At 30.9% G+C, this 20,679-nt stretch overlaps 3 protein-coding genes across 6 annotated transcripts; 2 read left to right on the plus strand and 1 right to left on the minus strand.

Annotated features, from left to right (window-relative positions):
• Window positions 1–1,080: 1,080 nt before the first annotated feature.
• On the plus strand, window positions 1,081–12,875 carry LOC128965956 (insulin-degrading enzyme-like). The gene is made up of 14 exons (XM_054312746.1): window positions 1,081–1,204; window positions 1,316–1,726; window positions 1,801–1,970; window positions 2,023–2,145; window positions 2,203–2,398; window positions 10,134–10,359; window positions 10,429–10,548; window positions 10,669–11,081; window positions 11,159–11,303; window positions 11,367–12,018; window positions 12,101–12,180; window positions 12,256–12,465; window positions 12,528–12,653; window positions 12,717–12,875. The coding sequence occupies exons 1-14, from the start codon at window positions 1,110–1,112 to the stop codon at window positions 12,822–12,824; spliced, it is 3,075 nt and encodes a 1,024-aa protein (XP_054168721.1). The 5' UTR covers window positions 1,081–1,109; the 3' UTR covers window positions 12,825–12,875.
• On the minus strand, window positions 12,750–14,197 carry LOC128965957 (E3 ubiquitin-protein ligase MARCHF5-like). 2 transcript variants are annotated; one of them, XM_054312747.1, is made up of 8 exons: window positions 14,089–14,197; window positions 13,935–14,020; window positions 13,731–13,853; window positions 13,631–13,678; window positions 13,490–13,579; window positions 13,077–13,432; window positions 12,889–13,016; window positions 12,750–12,796 (listed from the first exon to the last, which is right to left on the minus strand). In XM_054312747.1, exons 1-8 carry the CDS (start codon window positions 14,187–14,189, stop codon window positions 12,787–12,789), a joined length of 942 nt encoding a protein of 313 aa, XP_054168722.1. In that variant the 5' UTR covers window positions 14,190–14,197; the 3' UTR covers window positions 12,750–12,786. The 2 variants fall into 2 exon arrangements, with proteins under 2 accessions (XP_054168722.1, XP_054168724.1); XM_054312749.1 differs by having other exon boundaries at window positions 14,085–14,183.
• A 506-nt stretch (window positions 14,198–14,703) lies between these two features.
• LOC128965941 (cytoplasmic polyadenylation element-binding protein 2-like) lies at window positions 14,704–20,373 on the plus strand. 3 transcript variants are annotated; one of them, XM_054312722.1, is made up of 14 exons: window positions 14,704–16,221; window positions 17,182–17,305; window positions 17,511–17,561; window positions 17,704–17,757; window positions 17,961–17,987; window positions 18,080–18,142; window positions 18,349–18,420; window positions 18,476–18,565; window positions 18,621–18,739; window positions 18,811–18,925; window positions 18,993–19,075; window positions 19,153–19,251; window positions 19,318–19,342; window positions 19,413–20,373. In XM_054312722.1, the coding sequence occupies exons 1-14, from the start codon at window positions 14,974–14,976 to the stop codon at window positions 19,613–19,615; spliced, it is 2,373 nt and encodes a 790-aa protein (XP_054168697.1). In that variant the 5' UTR covers window positions 14,704–14,973; the 3' UTR covers window positions 19,616–20,373. The 3 variants fall into 3 exon arrangements, with proteins under 3 accessions (XP_054168697.1, XP_054168699.1, XP_054168700.1); XM_054312724.1 differs by having other exon boundaries at window positions 17,964–17,987; XM_054312725.1 differs by lacking the exon at window positions 17,961–17,987 and having other exon boundaries at window positions 14,705–16,221.
• The last annotated feature ends 306 nt before the right edge of the window (window positions 20,374–20,679 follow it).

Below are 20,679 nucleotides of genomic sequence, written 5' to 3' on the forward strand. Positions count from 1 at the left end.
CAAAGTTATTTAACTTTTTTTTACCGATATCGGAGAATGAGCTCATATTTTTTATATGAGTATATAATATAAAAATAATCATTTATACAAAATTTTAGTTCACATATAAATAACTTTTTAAGTCGTAATTAACATTTACCTAACTTTTTCGTAACTTTTGACAAAAATCACCCAATTTCACACTATTTAAATTATAAAAATATAAAATATATTCCTGAAATTTTATATTCTATTTGTTAAAAATAAAGATATATCAATAACAAAATAATGTCATCACATAGTAGTGATTCAAAAAATATTTAACATTTAGTCATTTATTTAATAAATAGTTTTTTCAAAATTTTTAATACCAAGGGCAGTTTAAAAAACATTAATTTTTAACGAAATCAAATAATATTTAAATAAATATTTAATCAAAATAATAGATTATAAATTATACTTTTTGTTTAAAATTTTTTAGTAAGAAAAATTACTTGAAAATAAATAACGAATGTTTGCTTATTTTTATTAACTTTTATAGTGACAAACTTTTTTAACACCTTTATATGGACAGCTTAGTAATTAGAGTTCAAATAAATAAGCAAAATATAAAAACAAAATATTGGTTGTTTTTATAATATACAGTATTTTTAACAATTTTGATAATATATTATAGTAAAATTATTTTATTTAATTTATATTTAATTATTTCTAATAATTTTTAAAAACATCTAAAAATTTTTAATAATATTTATAAAAAAACTACATTATATCTCTTGGTAGTAAACTTAACCTTAGCCAAATAAATTATATTAATATATTTAACTATATTTTTATGACTTAATGATTTATATAGCAACTATCTTTTAATTCTCTACTAATTATTTACAGTAAACTCACAATACTGTACAGTATTTTCATTGTATGACAGTGTGTGTGAACCTTATATTATAAAAATTTATTTAAAAAATATAATATATAACTAAATATCAAATGAATAATCAAATATTTATTATTATATATGATATTAATTGATAATTACTGTATTAAATATATATTATTTTATTAAATAATATAAATAACAAAACAATGACTATTAATACAAGTATTGTATGATTTGATGCAATGATATGTTTATTAGATTACCTTTGAATTCAATCGTTAAAACACTTCATAGCTATAGTGATATCGCTTTGAAATTAACTTATAATTCATTAAACAATAAGTAAGTACTGTATTAATACATGTATTAATTATTATTAATTATTATTAATTATTATTAATTAATATCAATTAATATCAATTAATATCAATTAATTGATTTGTATGTTGAAAGTCGTCGTTATATTAAAAGTATGGCTGCAATGAAAGCACGTGATGTGAACAATGATTTGATGAAAGAGTCAATCGATGACTTAATCAAATCAGTTGAAGACAAACGACAATATAAGGCACTTATCCTAAACAATGGTCTTAAAGTACTCCTAATAAGCGATGTCGAGACCGACAAATCTGCCGCTGCTCTCGATGTCAACATTGGATCAATGAGTGATCCTCGAGAAGTGCAAGGGTTGGCCCACTTCTTGGAACACATGCTTTTCATGGGCACTGAAAAGTATCCTCAAGAGAATGACTACCAGAAGTTTATTTCCCGAAATGGTGGTCACACTAATGCCTATACGAGTGGATGTCATACCAACTTTCACTTTGATGTGTCGCCCAATTCATTGAATGGTGCTCTCGACAGGTCTTATTTTGATTATCATAATTCAGTGTTTTCTTAGTTAATATCTAACAATGTCTTAATGATTGAAATATCAGATTCGCCCAATTCTTCGTGTGTCCGCTCTTTACTGACAGCGCAACCGATCGTGAGATGAATGCCGTCAACTCAGAGCACGAGCGCAACATTGATGATGACGTCTGGAGACTATCACAACTGGAAAAGAGTTTGTCTCATCCCGACCACGACTTCAACAAATTCGGAACAGGTTTTCATTGCACACAACTCAGGCTTTTGATTAATTTAATTCAATATTTTAGGAAATCTCGAGACATTGAAAGACAGTCCTATTTCTAAAGGCATTAATGTTAGACAAGAATTGTTTTCGTTTCATAAACAATGGTATTCAGCAAATATCATGTCTTTAGTGGTTTTGGGCAAAGGTTTGCATTAGATTTTTAATTAATTTTTTATAATCATTGGTTTATTTTTAATTATAGAAACAATTGAAGAATTACAAGAATTGGTTGTTCCTCTTTTTTCTTTGATTACGAATAACAATGTATTAGTTCCGCACTGGGATTCTCATCCCTTTTCTAATGAATATTTGAAGAAACAATGTTTCGTTGTTCCGATTTGTGATACAAGAAGTCTTAGCATTACATTTCCCATTCCGGATCTGATTCCACATTACAAGTAATAATATTTATAATTATACAATAGTATCGGTAAATGTTTTTACAGTATTTAGTAAAAGATTGTTTCATTTTAACAAACAAATGTCTTCAACAACAATATAATATTCATTTACCGGTAATTTTGAATTTAAACAAAATTTTGCGATAATCTGATTAACATTTGATTTACCCGTAATTCAAAATTATCTATACATTAGTTTCTGTCTGTTTATAGGAGATATAAATTATATAATATAGACAATTGAGAACAATTGATAAAATAGTTAAAATGGTTTTTTCGTATTAGAAAATCAAATTTAATATTAATTTTTATTATTCTATCAAATTATTAAAAATTCAAACTACAATTATTATTAGCTTAATTATCAGTCTATTACTTACACTAATATATAAGAGTATTCAATAATAAAGACGGTTTTAAAGACACCAAAAATAAAATTTAAATCCTTAAAGAATATTATGAAAATTATAGATTTATAGCAAATTTTATTATTTTCTTGCACTAGAAAACTGACAAAATTATAATTGTTAGGACGTAATTAAAAAATAATTAAAAATATCTAAATCGATTCAAAAGCAAAAAATCTAAAATAAAGACTTAAAATAAAAATTTAAAATAATTGACAAAATATGTTACAGAAATTCAAAAAAAAGTTTAATTCTAAAATTTGTTTAAAATATTGTAGTTTTCAGATAAATAATTTTAGCACAATTTCTTAATACAAAAATGAAGTTTTATTGAAATTATATAATACCTAATCTAACTATTGAAAGACAAACCGCGGGTCGTGCGGAATATTGGCCACAAATTATTATAATAATAAGTTTTAAATATTTCTCATTATAATTGTATAATTAATTATTAGTTTGTATTACTAGTTTTCAGCACTATTTTTATAGTTTACTTTTTGTATTAGTATTATAGTTATTTCTCAACTATTAATTGAATTTAAAGTTTAGTTTTAAGTTCAAAACCTGAATATTATTCTAGATTTGTATCCGGGTCTCAGGTTTTGAACAGTAGTGTCGTTTTGTAAGCCGACTAAAACAGTCGCATAGTTATATGGTTGGTTAGCCGTAAATATATGCCGTGTTTTACACGTGTTGGCTATAATGGCCCGTTGGCCTAATTATTAATATAATTAATACCGTATATATATCTACTATTAATTTTAATGTATATGTAAATAGTTTAAGTTAATAAACACATTAAAACCTATTGTTCGTGTGTATCATATGTGGCCACCAATTGCTGGGCAATTGGTTGAGTCTAACTATCTGTTGTCCGGGACATCACCTACAAAGATAGGTGTGTGCAATCGTAGGACTCGCACCGCTTGCTAGTGACACCATCGAGATATCCCCCCTGTAAGGCCTGATTGCGGTTTTCCTCCACAAACCGGCAGTAAGTGTGGATAAGGGCTCCGCGTAAGGCCGAAGTTCCGCAGCGACCCGAATCCCGTCTTACATCTTTGGTGGAGGTGCGGGGTAACAATCTGAATATATAGCACCGGATGGTTAGGACGAGAGCACAATTGATAGCACAACATAAAGGATTAGTAGACGAGGCTTTTGAATCAAGTCTCGAGGATAACGACAACTCATCGGAAATGGCACAGGAAATAGGCCGTCTTAATGATCTAATCGAAGATCTAACTAAAAGGTTGTCCGAAATGGAGGACAAATATCGGCTCGCATTGGACGAGTTGGATCAAATGAAGAAAGACAAGGAGAAGGATGATGACGATACCCTATCCCATGTCAGCTCACAAGGAGCAGATCCAGCTCTGATTGAGATATTAAAGGAATTAAAGGCGAGATCCGATCCGAAGACAAAAGCGCCGAAGTATCCGGAAATGCCAGTCTTCGATGGAGAGTATGCGTCAGCACATGATTGGCTGGACAACTATGAGTTGTTAGCGGAAGGTCGTGGATGGACTAAAGTGGATAAGTTTAAATACCTACCGAATTGTATGAAAGACTCGGGAATGGATTTTTATCGCACAGTCGTATTGGCGGATCCATTGCTTAAAACTTGGGAGTTGTTTGAATATAATTTCCGGAAACATTATATGTTGGGACCGGGAGGAGTTGGCGACTTCACTCGACTCATGGGAGCCGAGCGGAAGAGCGGTGAAACGCCGATAGCGTTCGCCGTAAGAGTCCAAAGATTAGCCACGGGTCTGAATCTACCGGACGAGGCACTGATTAAAACCATTAAAAAAGGTTTGAAAAGTGCACAGATCGCCACTCAATTGGATGGATTCACAACCATGGATCAAGTAAAGCATAAACTCATGGCAAGAGAGGAAACGGCAGATTTATACCAATCAGCCGAAAGACGAACCGCCGCCACATCCGCTAGAAAGCCAGAAATCAAGGACGCAAAGACTATTAAGTCTACAACGGAGCGGAAAGACTACAAGTGCTTCAATTGTGGTAAACCGGGTCACTTCTCACGAGATTGTCGTCTACCCAAACGTAATGGGAGAGACAGCGGACCGAAGAAGTTCGACAAAAGATATCCTAAGAAGGAGAGCCCGAAGAAACCAAAGAACACTAGAGATCGAAAACAACCGCAGCATCTGAGAGATAAATCAGATGTTGAGGAGAGCGACGATGAAGTTGAGGTAAAGACTAGTCGTCACAACAGAAATACGAAACTCAAGACAATTGATGTCAATTGGGAAAACAGAGCGGATCTATCGAAAAGGATAATGTTTTCATCTAAGAAAAATGTGGATCTATTGAAAGGACTCGACTTATCTGATGTACCGATTGTTACGATAGTGATCAACGGTGTGCCCTCGAAAGCATTGCTGGACACAGGCGGGTGTATCACTAAAGTTCACTCGGATTTTGCCGGTTATTTGGGATTAGAATTATATGAGTGGAAACGTAAACCATTAGAAGGCGCAGATGGACAACCCATCACACCAGACGGAGTAGCCAAAGTACGGATCGCCTTTTCAGGTCGATCGCTAGAAATGGTTGTCGCGGTGGCTGAAAATGGTTACCCACCGATCATATTGGGAGACGACTTCATCAAATCGATGGGGATCGCGATAATTGCCGGCTTAAGGATAATTGATTTCCAGGAGAATGTTTGTTCGGAACAATACATTCGTGAAAACTCGGGAAATATTAACAATCCGTACCAATACGTGAAAGCAAACAAAGAAGAGGTACGAATGTTAGCGAAAGTCAGGTCAAATGAAGTCAAATGTTGGCCGTTTTGTAAGTCAGCGAAGTCATGGACTCCAGTTGATGGTCAACTCAATAGAGATCCGTTAGGTCCGTATTATGAGTCATTATTATTCGCCGAACGAAAAGTCAAATCCGGGAAAATGATGACAATTGGAAAGTCTGGCCATAGAGTTGCCAAACTAACAGTACCGAACGTGTCGGGACACGCATATACAACCCGAACGCAATGGTTAGAGGCGAGATCGGAAACAACAGTCCAGTGTAAAATAGTATCCCTTGAAAAGGACTACTGTTTGGTAGAAACCAACAGTAAAGTCAGTAAACAAGGACTGGATGTTGGACTGGGAATACTGAAACCAAAGTCGGCAAAGTGTCGACTAATTGTTATTAATGCTTCGGAAGACCGGGTGAAGTTAGTGGACAACACGCCAGTGGCCGTAATTAAACCGGTTAACCAAGATTCCCAGATTATAAAGTGGACACCACACCTCAAGACCAGTCGGGAAAAGAAGACAACGGCAACTCAAGTACTCCAATCTATGACAGGAGAGGAACGAGTTGAGTTTGTAAAAAGCTTCGATATCGGAGATCAGTTAACAGATAAACAAAGGTCAGTGTTAGAGGATCTATTGTGCACCTATAGAGACAGGTTCGCCACTGGATCAGATGAAATAGGCCGTTTTACAACATTAGAGTACCGAGTTGGCGTCGGGGACGCAAAACCGGTAATACAGCAACCGTACCATACATCGGACACCGAGAAGGTGATCTCAAAGATGTTGGACGAACCTTTGAAATGGGGGATCATAAGTCCCAGTAACCCGGCCTGGAGTTCACCGATAGAATTGGTGGACAATAAAGATAAATCGATACGACTTTGTGTTAACTATAACGACGAGACGGGAGTTAGGAACGACTCTCAGGTCAGTGACACAGATATTGCCATCAAATCTGGAAATACTATTTCAGATGTTGAGAACAATATTGAGAATACAGACACAGATAGTGTTGACACTATACCTGTGTTGAGACGGAGTCGGAGGGGGCGAAAACCACCACAACGTCTCACATACCAATAAAGACATTGAGGGAGCACTGGTAGCTGTGTGGCCGACCTAACAGTGCTGTGGTATTAATTACCAATAAAATAAATCAATCGCTAGGCCCTAGTAAGACATAACACCACTAAATATACATATATATTGAGTGTTATGTGGAGTTTTTAAGTGCAGTTAAGGCACGAAAAACACATTAAAAGTTTTGAAGTTTTTGAATATCATATTACATGTGTTCAAAACAGTGAGAAATTTTTGGTCAAATTATCTATTATTTAACTATTTTGAGTTTTTTTTTGATTTTTTGAGTGAAATTATTATATGATATATGAAAAAAATTTCGTTTTCATTTGTCATTTAATATAAAATTATAAATTTTTGAATATTTATAAAAAGCTGAAGACTTTACATGAAAATGAGAAATATATTATATTTTGTATATTTGGTGTTAAAAAGTGAAATATATTATATTAATAATATGCTAATAATAAAAAGTGAATCCCAGTTGTTATGGGTAGCATACCATGAGCTCAGGGAGCTCCTGGAAGTGTTGGGTAGTTATCACAAGTGGGCCTCTTTGGGGATCAAAGTATTAGTTAATATTACAAGAACCACAGACAATACATTTTGGGTATTGCAATGGATTAAAGAGGTTAAACAATTAGTTTTATTAAACGAAATACCCGAACCGGTTCTGGGAACCGCTTTCATCGCACATATACAACAACGACACGTCCGGGACGATGTCGATGATGTCGATGACAACACGTGGTTATTGGCGTATAGTTATGTCTTAACCAACTGTAATATTGTTTAACATAATATTACAAAGCGGGTTAGGGTTGGACATTATAGTAAGCTCCGGGAGTTTTAGTCCAACTCTCTAGTAAATAGCAAAAAAAGTTTGTAAAACTTTTTGTATATAAACTGTAAACTAATTGTCAGATTATTTTTGTGTCAATTGTGAGTCAACTATCAAACAGTGAACAACAACACCAACATTGCAGACAACAGCTGAAGACTTTTCAATGGCATTTTCAAAGAAGATCAATAATATTGAGTCTGAAATGAATGCCATAACTATGAAGATGGCCTCGTGGACAATGGATGTATCGGCGAATCGATTTTTATCGGCCGAATACAAGACGGCAAAAACAGACACCGAAAGGGCGGCCGTAATAGCCATTCAGGGAATGGATCCACGAAACCGAACTCTCACCTGTCAGGAAATGTTCAAAGAATTAAATGGTCGACCAGTTGGTCGGATCATAGTGTCACCACGGGAGATGTGTGACTGTATTCTGAAAGACCCGAACCCCGGAGAGTTGGCCACCTTTGAGGATAACCCATTGACTATGTATGCAAAATACCGTATTTTGTTGGATAACTTCGAAGCTCGAAAAAAGAGTTAGTCTACTGGTATCGGAGATACCAAAGTTTGGACGACTTCTTGGCCTCGAAACTGTCACTATTTATGACAGAAATGAAGAGATACGGCACTGCTTGGAACAGTCTAATGGCAATCCGAATCAAAGGATGGCTTGAAAAGTCACTTCAAGATCGGGCCGAAATAGAGGCCGAACTATTGGAAACGGTTGGGAACCGTGTGGCCACACTTCAAGGCAAAGTAGGAGACATAGAGTCCTTAGTCCGACAGAACCGAGTCTTGAAGATGAAGAACAATCGTTTGGAGAAACGTCTAATCAATGGCAATGATGACGTCAAACGATGGGCAATAGACTACCGCAGACGTCAAGGCCGACGTCATTTAATGACCAAACTAAGAGTCGAAGAGTCACAATCGACTAATAGCGGGATAATCCCGAAGATGGCTAACGACGACATCCATAGCAGAGTCGATTGGATAGCACTTCGAGAGACAGAATCCGAACCAGAGAGTAGTGATGACGACGACATCGTAATACTGGACATCGATGACGGGGACGTCATTCGCAGTGGTGAGGAATGAAAGACAAACCGCGGGTCGTGCGGAATATTGGCCACAAATTATTATAATAATAAGTTTTAAATATTTCTCATTATAATTGTATAATTAATTATTAGTTTGTATTACTAGTTTTCAGCACTATTTTTATAGTTTACTTTTTGTATTAGTATTATAGTTATTTCTCAACTATTAATTGAATTTAAAGTTTAGTTTTAAGTTCAAAACCTGAATATTATTCTAGATTTGTATCCGGGTCTCAGGTTTTGAACAGTAGTGTCGTTTTGTAAGCCGACTAAAACAGTCGCATAGTTATATGGTTGGTTAGCCGTAAATATATGCCGTGTTTTACACGTGTTGGCTATAATGGCCCGTTGGCCTAATTATTAATATAATTAATACCGTATATATATCTACTATTAATTTTAATGTATATGTAAATAGTTTAAGTTAATAAACACATTAAAACCTATTGTTCGTGTGTATCATATGTGGCCACCAATTGCTGGGCAATTGGTTGAGTCTAACTATCTGTTGTCCGGGACATCACCTACAAAGATAGGTGTGTGCAATCGTAGGACTCGCACCGCTTGCTAGTGACACCATCGAGATATCCCCCCTGTAAGGCCTGATTGCGGTTTTCCTCCACAAACCGGCAGTCAGTGTGGATAAGGGCTCCGCGTAAGGCCGAAGTTCCGCAGCGACCCGAATCCCGTCTTACACTATTTTCGATATAAGTAACATATAATGTTTGACTAAATATTGTTAAGTTTTAAAATCAATTAAATTCATTTTTTAATTAGATTATTATTATTGTTAAGTGAAAGTTGTTTATATGTTAATATGGTTTTAAATAATTGATAACAACACCAGAAATTGGATTTATTTATTAAAAACTCAGTCAACTTTATGTTAAAATTTTCAGTGTTTTTAATTTTTTTTATTTGTTTCCAAAAAAAAATAAATTAGTGCATATATTTGTATAAAATAAAAAAAATTGACAAATTTTAAGGGTTCAGATTAACAAATAATAAAAAGTTTAGTTTTAATCTCGATTATATTAAATTATGTCATTAATCATTTTAAAAAATGCGAAAAGCATTGAATAAAAAATGATTTTTACTTATCATAAAAATTAGATATCGCACTTTAAAAAAATCACACATTTTAATTTTTAAAAATTTATTTTAGTATTTAAAAATTAATTTTTGTATAACTCGTCATTTCGGATAACATAATTAATTTTGATTTAAAATATGAGAATTCATAAAGATTTTCAATTTATCTTTAACTAAACAAATGTTAAAAATGACTTAAATATCAAGAAAGCAATTACAGGTTTTTGAAAATTTCGATTTAAACATGAGTTCAATACAAAAAACTATTTTAATTATACCAATAATAATAGTTGTACTTAAAATTATTATATTTATCTTTTCATTTATAATATTTTATAAACATTACAGTAATAAAGTATATTATATTACTTTTTAACCGATATTTATTTGATGGTTGTTTATAAAAAGGTCACAACCGGGTCACTATGTGGCTCACTTGCTTGGACACGAAGGACCGGGTAGTCTATTATCAGAATTAAAATCGCGCGGTTGGTGTACAATACTAAATGGTTACGACAGAAGAGGAGCCAAAGGATTTGGTTTCTTCAATGTTAGCGTCGATTTGACTGAAGAAGGAATTGAATGCATCGATGATATCATTACTTTGATTTTCCAATACATTAATTTGATTAATGTATTTATTTATAACTATTATTTTTTTCTATCGACATCTTATATATATATTGTGTATATTTACTAACAGAAAGAGAGACCACAAAAATGGATATATGAAGAGGAAAAGAAAATCAAAGAAATTAAATTTCAATTCAAAGACAAAGAACGACCTCTTAATTATGTCAGAGGCTTGGCTTCAATATTACACGTAATCATTATTTATATCTTTTATATTTTAGATTATCTATAATTTTTTCCATTATTTTTAATTTATTTTTCATATAAATATAATATTATTTAATTACCTAATATTTATTACTGAATATAGGATTATCCTCTTAAAGAAGTGCTAAGTGCTGGCTATTTATTAGAAGAATTTAGACCGGATTTAATTATCGATGTACTCAACCATTTAAGTGTTGATAACATACGAATGGCAGTCGTCGGCAAAAAGTTTAGTTCAATTGCTGACAAAACAGAGAAGTGGTACGAAACTAAATATTTACTTTCGGATATACCCGAAGATAAATTGCAAAAATGGAGAAATTGTGGTTTCAATGCTAACTTAGCGCTTCCACCCACTAATGAGTTTATTCCTTCCGATTTAAATATTAAATCAAATGAAACGTCTTCTGAAACAAAACCTGAAATTATTAGAAATACTGATTTCTCTCGAATTTGGTTTCTTAAGGACAATAAATATTTGAAACCAAAAGTTTATTATGGATTTGAATTTACTAAGTACTGCATATTGTTATTTACATTACTATTGTATAATATTTTTAATTAATACATTAATTTTTACATTAATTGGATAGTCCTCTGGCATATGCCGATCCATTTCATGCAAATGCCATATATATGTTCACTCGATTATTCCGCGACAGTATAAATGAATATTCTTATGCCGCAGAATGTGCCGGACTTTTCTATAGTTTCTCCAATACATTCACCGGATTATCTGTATGTGTATTATTAAATTATTTATACATATTTATCATGAATTATCATTATATATATTTATAGGTGGAATTAGGCGGATATAATGATAAACTTAATATATTGTTGATAAAAATATTAAATAAAATAACAGATTTCAAGATTGATTCAAAAAGATTTGAAGTGTTGAAAGAAATTCATATAAGAAGTCTTAAAAATTATCCGACACGACCTATGCATGAATTGCTTCGTTATTATACTTCTTTAATCACTTCTGAAAGATATTGGTCTTATGAAGAACTATTGCAAACGGCTAATGACATGACTGTTGAAAATGTATTGCAATTCGTGACCGAACTGTTCTCTCGATTCCATATCGAAGCTTTAATTCATGGAAATATAAGTAAAAGCGAAGCACTTATGGTCATTGATTTAGTCGAAAATCATTTTAAGACATCATCTCTTAAGACTAAAACAATATCAATGTCACAACACTTTCGTAATCGTGAAATACAATTAATTGATGGCTCAGACTTTAGTTTTGAAACAACAAATATAATCCATCAAACAAAAGGCATTCAGGTTTATCTACAAATTGGAATCCAAGAAACGGTCACAAATGTTACGCTTGAATTAATCAATCAATTATTATCCGAACCTTTCTTCAATATACTCCGAACTCAAGAACAGTTAGGTTATCTAACATACTGTACATTGAGACGGGCTAATGGTGTTCAGGGTAAGCATATTAAGTTAATTACCGGTAATTTCCAATTGATTTACTGTATATTGACATTTGTTATGCTATATTATGACATTAGGTATTTCATTTGTCATTCAATCTGATTGTTTGCCTCAATATCTCAATGAACGTATAGAAGCATTCATAGCCTACGCTGAGGTATTCAATCATTTTTAAAAATTTCAATTATTATAGAATATGTCATAAATTAATAATTTGTTGAATCAATTTAAGAATTACATTAAAGATATGAAGAGTGAAGAGTTTGAGGCAGAAAAGCAATCATTAATTACACATAAACTCGAAAAACCAAAACAATTGTTGGAATATTCTAAAAGACTGTGGAATGAAATCGATTCAAAACAATATAACTTCAATAGAGATGAGATTGAAGTGAATGCCTTAACTAAACTAACTAAAGATGATATCATGACTTTTTTTAGGGTAAACTTTTGAAAACTTGATAAATCTTGAAATAAATTTAATGTTTGCTTTTTTATATACAGAAACACTTATTTTATGAATCCCCTAATCGCAAGAAGTTATTAGTTAGTATAATAAACCCAAACACTGTTAATATAGTCAAATATAACGGATCAAAGGACAGTCAATTAACAACTCCTGAACTGAAAGTAAGTTTTCAACAAATTATATGCTAAACAAAAATTGATATATATTTTAATTATTTGTTATAGGAATCAATCAAAATAGAAAATGTGAGTCATTTTAGGAATGGTATGGCTCTTTATCAACTTCCCGAGCCTTTCATTGATGTCTATAATATAGAAAAATCAAAACTTTAAAAATATAATACTTTATAATTTATTATATTTATCAAAAATAATAGACTGAATTGAAATAATTCACATAAGAGTTGTTTGTTGTGTCTTATCTTCTTTATAATTAAGAACTCTTCTATTGGTTTGTTTGATGAACTGTTGTTGTCTTAATAGTATTTTGAGCCAACCTTTAGTCAAAGTAAAAACAATGCCTCCCTATAATTGAATACAAACTATCAGTTGAAATAAAACCAATATATCAAATATAAATCAAACCAAAATAGTTTTGTGTAAATTAGAAGCAAGTCTATCAAATAAATACCGGCCTACTAAAGAGGCACAGGTAGGCAATAGGAGTGCCCCACAAAATAAACGGCAAATAGCTATTGGATCCGAAATATTATTGCCTGAATAAAGATTTCGTTCGGCACTTTCGCGTGACTTTTTTGGTGGATTTCCGATCAAATTATCTAAAAAAGGAATTTTGTGGTGATTTTTGCGCCAGAGTTTCAGTACTTGATTCTCCCATCGAATAAATTTCGATAATATTAGCATAACTGGAATCGATGGCAATCCTACTAAAAGCATCAATGGATCCGATGATTCCATCAGTGATTTTCCCTCTTCTTGCCCTTAAAAATGGTTGATAAGTAATTTTTAAAACAAAAGCCGTACTGTATTATAACTACCTATAACTTGCATAACAGTAATAGCACCGTAACTAACGGCAGTCCAATATATTGAACCCATAATACATGTGACAGTAAGAAATGGTGACCCTTTAAGACAATATATTTAATGATAATAATGGTTAACAATGGATAACATACCCGTATATATTAGGCGATCGCACCATTCAATTGTATGTAAGAATCGGCCTAAACATCAATGATCTGTCATTTCAATCATTTCATACTTAATATGACTAACCAGTTGTCGGGAAGACTATAATATATTCACAATTGCATTGACAACACATCACTTTAGCTGAACTGTTAAGGCGTTGCTTCTCATCGATCCATTGTTGAAGACATTGTTGATGAACCCATTGAGCTTAACAGATAAAAACAGATATGATATTAACATTTCAATCACTTATACCTATTTGATGGCAAAAAATGTTATTATTATCACCTGTTTCTCGACAACGACACGGACGCACCCATTCATTTGAATCTTGGTCTTCAAGTTGATTACTCAAACATATCCAACAGTGATGTCTTAATTTGTTAACAATCAGAAGGTTAGTTAGTTATTAATTTGGTTATCATTATCATGACATACATACTCATCATCACAATTGCTTGATATGTTTGATACGAGTTTGTCTTCATTCATATCAACAACACTTATATCTAATGTTTTCAACCAATCAATACATGCAATCATATGTTTATTTGTGTACAATAGAGACCATTCAATAAATTTACAATATATTAATGTAATTGTTTAGAGTATTATTGAAAACATTTCTAATAATTAAATTATTTTTATATTTATAATATAATATTATATGAATCATATGATAGAAGTGAAAATGATTTAATAAAACAATATACTGTATAGTATTTAATATTATATAACATATATTTCTATATTTGATGCCCAATGCCCAATGACCATGATCAATTTGTCAATTTATTGGTCAATTCATAGTAACCCCCTCTCAATGCAAGTAAAAGTTATGTAATATTGAATGAAATTGTTGTGTATTTATATGGTTTATGTTATTCAATAGTGCGTCGACTCGAAAGCACAGTTAGGTTTGTAGGGCTGTTCTTATACTGTACAGTACTATATGAATGTTGTCCGTTATATAACTGTTAGCTTATATTATACTTTACTATACTATATATATACTGTATGTTTAAAAAGGTTGAGTATTATTACAACCAAAAAGAGAGCATTTGATAGAGGAATGGGAGGAATGGTGTATATGTAGTATAATGTATATGTATAGTGAATATGTAGTAAATGTAGTAAATGTAGTGTTAGTGCATCTGATGGTTGAATATGTCGATTGATTGCTATATAGTGTGAGTACAGTGTATGCAATGTATTAACAGTTGTGAGCCATTGGTGTTATTGGTGTTGATATCTGTGTTTGTAATCATATATCCAGTGATTGATTCAATTGATTTGGTAGTCATTTGGTTGATGATAGTGTAATCTTATGGGTGATTGTGATTACAGCTATGGATCTGCAGTTAATGCCCAAACATCTGTAGGTCACGACTCATACCCGACCTCAACAATTACATCAATACAGACATCACTGGAGACGTCGACTGAAACATCGGTCGACTCTTTGTTTTACTCAAGTAATCACAATTCATCCGAGTCTGACACCAATAGGAGTGGTGATGGTCTCCAATTAGATACATCAGCTGATAATACAGCCATTAGAGTACAAAATGAAGAGTTGCCTACAAATAACTGTAATGAAGATACAACTGATTGGTCACAAACAGATAGTATTGCAATACAAGACAACACCAGTCAAATGGATTTATCGAAAATGCAAACTTTAGATGAAGTTTCCCGAAAATTATCGCAATCTAAAGCAGACACTGACACTAACGATACAACCATTACGGCCATCGATAGTCATATGAAAAGCACAATCAATGGAAGTGCAGTGACGGTCATCAATGGTAATGTCTCGACAAATGGTATTAGTAGTGATAGCAATGTAATCAATGACTCTTCAGTGATCTCAAGTGCAAACACATCGGAACAACAATTCTGGTCAACAAATTGTGTTACAGAAAGTGATGGTCTGTCGCAACAGACTTTCACATCAGGCAATGCAGTGGTCACTGCTCTAAACGGTGGCCAACAATTTAGTCCTCAATTTAGTCCTACAATGAATAGTGCATATAATACAACAGTTTCCAGTGCTATATCTTCTCAACAATCTATTGCTTCATCAGCACAAAGACGTGCCATCACTGGCGCTCATAATCTGACCACAAGTTGTGCATCAAACAGACCTCAAGCACAACCACAAACGTCTAGTCTATTGAAAAATTATAATAATAACAGTTCAACCAATTGGCCGACACATACAGGACAGGCAACAGTTACCTCCTGGTGTACACCTCAAGCACAGACATCGCCCAATTCAGTAAACCCTTGGGGGTCTCTTAACATTAATTGTCAGAAACGATCGGCGGTTGCATCCGTGCCAAACGTATCCCCCATATCACCAATGAAGAAATCCCCACCAGCTCTCAATCAAACGGCACCATCAATGATGATATCGCCATCAAAATATAGACGCAGCACATCCATGCCATTGGCCAAACCATTTACTTCAGCCAATACACCATTTGATTTGGCATCTATTGGCAGCGATAATACTTCTTCATCGAGTGAATCGGCAAATATAAGGGATACCAGTGTTGGCCTTCCCTTTCAGGTATTCATTATATTATTACATTATATTAACTTAATATCTTTGAACAAATTTATTAAATTTATAAATAATTAATTTTTTGATTTAATAACATTTAAAATTTAATTTTTGTTAGATATTTGTATATTATTTATATATTGTATTGCTATTTGTTATATTTTCGTAATTTTTTCAAATAATATTAAAAAATAATATAAAATGGACAATATGATATTAGTATGAAAATGTACATGATAAAACATGATAAAACATGATAAAACATGACAGTAATTATATAAAATGATTAGAAAATAGCTGATTGTTTATCTATATTTAAATCCTAAATATATGATAATAGGGTTGAATAGCAATATAGAGTGTATGGAAGGAAATCGATTATTTTGAACACTATTTCATCAAAGTATTGGCATTTGCTATGCATTACTATTAATACTATTATTGAATGCCATTTGTGTGTCAATTGATATATACTTTATATTTTGTGAACAATAAAAGAATTTATAATGTATTATATTTAGATTTTTATTTTTTATTTATAAGTAATATATTGATAACTGATGTTTTAATTTAATACATCAGTTTATCTTTTGAAGACATGTAAATTATGTAAACATATTTAATTATGTAAAATGTTGTATTTGGGATTATACTAATATTATTAGAATTTTAACACTTCTACCTATAATTTACAGTATATTATAATTTTTAATTGCTTTACAAATAAATAGAAAATAAGTTTTGGCAATTATCCAAACCTTATTTACATATTGTTTTAGTTATTAATTCTTTAATTCTCAATTTATTATGCAATATAGTTATATATTTAATTATATATTTATTATATATATTATTATTTTTAAATATATTTTGAATTTCTATTTTTATAAAGTATAAATTTTAAACTTATGAGCTTAAAAATATATAATAGAAGATACATTAATAAATATTTGAAATATTTGATAGGAGAGACAATTATCGAGTGGAATGGGATCAGCTAACAGTCCTTTAGATACTTTACGTTTCCCTTTGGAACAACAACTCTTGGAGATTATTAGGACAACATCTGATTCTCAAGACATGAACAAAGGTGAGTGTTATATATATATATATATATATATATATATATATATATATATATACATTATATTAATTGGTTTAAGATATAGTAATATTATTAAAAGCTTTGATGAATATTTTAATTAGAAAAACTAATTTATACCAACAGTTTTTACTTTAAAGGTTTTAAATAATTGTTTATTATTATTACATGCAATTTATTTATTTGTTAACAGGATTATCAAATTATAATCATTCAGGATTTCAATCAATGTCTCAATTACAAGGTACCGGTATATAGATTTTTTTTTGCCAATTTTTTACTAACTTTTATAGTGACTTAAAACTATCTTTTAGCACATTTAAATACATACAAACATAGTTATAATAAATTAATATTAATAATATTTGATTTTTTTTAATTGAAAGGACCCTCATATTCATCTTTTGATGACTTTTCGGGAAACAAGAAATACTTTAGAGGTATTTATTATTTAATAAATTATTTTGGTTTGCGTTAGCTTTGCTTTTATTTATGTGATAAAATTAATTAATAGAATTTATTAAATAATTAGATTTAAATTTTAAATAATTAAGTTATATTAATAATTGATATGAGATACAAATAGATTTACATAAATTTATGTAAGATATGTATTAAGTGTTGTTATTATTAACATTACAAGCAGCCAGAAATTTTGGACGTCGCAGAGGTACTGGATATTGCTTTAATTTTTATAGATTAATTTTAATCATGATATCCATTTTAAACATAATTATTTAAATTATATTTAATAACTTTTAGGCAAATCTCCGTTTTTCACTGGCGTTGACTCTGATAATCATATTCTCATGGATTCAAATGCAGGTATTAATTGAATTTGTTATAAAACAATTACAAAATAAATGTTCATTTATTGAATATCCAATAAATTATATTTTTTATTTCGTTAATTGAATTATTTGAATGAAGACTACTCATTTATGATTTATTTTGGTTATTTATTTATTGTTATCTATTTCTATTTACTATTTTTATATATAATTAAAATTTAAATAATTATATTTATTTAGTTCCCGGCGATAATGGCGAACGGTTTTCAAGAAAGGTTTTTGTAGGAGGACTTCCTCCAGATATTGACGAAGGTTTGACATACAGTTATCTTATAAATTACTGGTAATTAAATTATATATAATATAGAGGAGATAACGGCTAGTTTTCGTCGATTTGGACCATTGGTTGTTGATTGGCCTCATAAGGCTGAAAGCAAATCATATTTTCCACCAAAAGGTCGTCAAATTAAAACATTTAAATCAATTAATAATACGATATGTTGTTAACACAGGCTATGCATTCTTGCTATTTCAAGACGAGTCATCAGTTCAGGCACTTATCGACGCCTGTATTCAAGAAGACGATAAACTATATCTCTGTGTCTCGAGTCCTACCATTAAAGACAAACCGGTATTTGAAAAACGGAACAAATATATAGTAATATTAAGTATTAGAACATGAATTAATTGATGAACAAATAGGTACAAATCAGACCCTGGCGTCTCAGTGATGCTGACTTTGTATTGGATGCCTCGATGCCACTCGACCCTCGAAAAACCGTTTTTGTTGGGGGTGTTCCGCGTCCTCTTAAAGCTGGTATATTAATTATTTTTAAATTGATTTATATATTTATAAGAATTTATATTACATTTTTATAAATCAGTTGAGTTAGCTATGATTATGGATCGCCTTTATGGAGGAGTTTGTTATGCCGGCATTGATACCGATCCCGAGCTCCGATATCCTGTAATATTATTGAAATATTTTAATTATAAAATTTATGTTAATATATGGATAATAATAATTATTGATTTTATTAACAGAAAGGGGCGGGTAGAGTGGCTTTCTCTAACCAACAAAGCTATATTGCAGCCATTAGCGCCAGATTTGTTCAATTGCAGCATGGTGACATTGAAAAACGGGTATAATTTCAATCTGATTAATTCATATACAGTATATGACTGACATTTAATAATTTTTAAATATAGGTTGAAGTGAAACCATATGTTTTAGGTATTACTTGGTTTATCAAATTGAATATTAATTATAAGTAAATGTGATTAATATTATATTAATATAATAGATGATCAAATATGTGATGAATGTCAAGGCGCTCGATGTGGCGGCAAATTTGCTCCCTTTTTCTGTGCGAATGTTACTTGTCTTCAATATTATTGTGAGCACTGTTGGGCTACAATTCACTCCCGACCCGGCCGTGAATTTCACAAACCTCTGGTCAAAGAAGGAGCTGACAGACCTCGAGCCGTACCGTTTCGCTGGTGTTAAGGCAATGCAATTTAGGATTAATTTAACCTCAATTTAGTTGTTGACTGACAGTAGAGTTAATTTGTTATAAGTCTCTTATAGTAGGCGACTATATTATATGCTTAACAAATATTTATTGTTATTTTTATTTAATTTGAAAATTTTGATCTCTAAAAAAATCTTATCGATTTGGGACTAGTCTCTAATCGAGCCATTCAATACCTGTAATAATCGACAATTAATTTAAATAACTTATTGATAGCTAATTATTAATGATCAGCAATATTATTGATAGCCTAACTTATTATTTTTTATCAGTAAATATTTTTGTATAAATTGTTATCATTTTTTGTAATTAATTTTTAGCAGATTTATATATTATTTTTTTATTCATATTTTTAATTAAATAACTTAATAATTAGCTTTCAATAGGTTATGTTATGAGAATATTTTAGGAAAAATGTTGTGATAAAAGTTATCAAAAGCAGGAAAATGAAATGTTTATGTGATTGTATTGATGTGTCGATTAGTTTGAATTAATTCAATAACAGGTATTGAATATTTAAGGCTTGAATTATCAATGCATTTGCAATTTAAGCTCCGGTCGACAGTTATTAACAAAAATTGTTTGTCTTTTAGATAATTATCATATTTTTAGATTAATTGCACTTATATTATAAAAATGTTTCAATTGTTTGTTTGAATATCGAGATAATTTAATTTAATAGATTTGAACTCGAAATTTGAGTGAAAATAATTTTTAACTATACTAACACTTAACCAAAAAAAAAAATAATATATATAATATATAAATATTATTATTCAGTATATTATTATCTATATTGAATACAATTTAGTTTATTATTTAGTATATAAAACATGTTTATCTTGAAATACTTCACAACAGTTTTTCAAATAATTTATTTTAGACTATTTTCTGTGATGTCTTCTCTTCATTTCTGTTATTAATTTACAAAACATTTAGTTTTTGAGATTTTTATATTGATTTATTCGTATCATACGATTTATGAAAAAAAATATTTTTAGATTTCTTTTCAAGAGTTTGTTGTTAAGCTCGTCTTCAG

This window comes from Oppia nitens, unplaced genomic scaffold, assembly GCF_028296485.1.
Source record: "Oppia nitens isolate AA-2021 unplaced genomic scaffold, nextdenovo-longstitch-racon4-pilon3 scaffold18_pilon_pilon_pilon, whole genome shotgun sequence".
Taxonomy (NCBI): domain Eukaryota; kingdom Metazoa; phylum Arthropoda; class Arachnida; order Sarcoptiformes; family Oppiidae; genus Oppia; species Oppia nitens.

Bases quoted from the DNA above. Each gene is read 5' to 3' on its own strand.
- LOC128965956 (XM_054312746.1), top strand. From the start codon at position 1,110: ATGTTTATTAGATTACCTTTGAATTCAATCGTTAAAACACTTCATAGC. The intron at 1,727-1,800 runs GTCTTATTTTGA...TTGAAATATCAG, and splicing joins TTGAATGGTGCTCTCGACAG to ATTCGCCCAATTCTTCGTGT. The intron at 12,654-12,716 runs GTAAGTTTTCAA...TATTTGTTATAG, and splicing joins TAACAACTCCTGAACTGAAA to GAATCAATCAAAATAGAAAA.
- LOC128965957 (XM_054312747.1), bottom strand. From the start codon at position 14,189: ATGATTGCATGTATTGATTGGTTGAAAACATTAGATATAAGTGTTGTT. The intron at 13,854-13,934 runs GTGATAATAATA...TTATCTGTTAAG, and splicing joins GTGTCGTTGTCGAGAAACAG to CTCAATGGGTTCATCAACAA. The intron at 13,017-13,076 runs GTTTGATTTATA...ATTCAATTATAG, and splicing joins ATTTACACAAAACTATTTTG to GGAGGCATTGTTTTTACTTT.
- LOC128965941 (XM_054312722.1), top strand. From the start codon at position 14,974: ATGGGTGATTGTGATTACAGCTATGGATCTGCAGTTAATGCCCAAACA. The intron at 18,143-18,348 runs GTATTAATTGAA...ATATTTATTTAG, and splicing joins TCTCATGGATTCAAATGCAG to TTCCCGGCGATAATGGCGAA. The intron at 18,566-18,620 runs GTCGTCAAATTA...TTGTTAACACAG, and splicing joins ATCATATTTTCCACCAAAAG to GCTATGCATTCTTGCTATTT.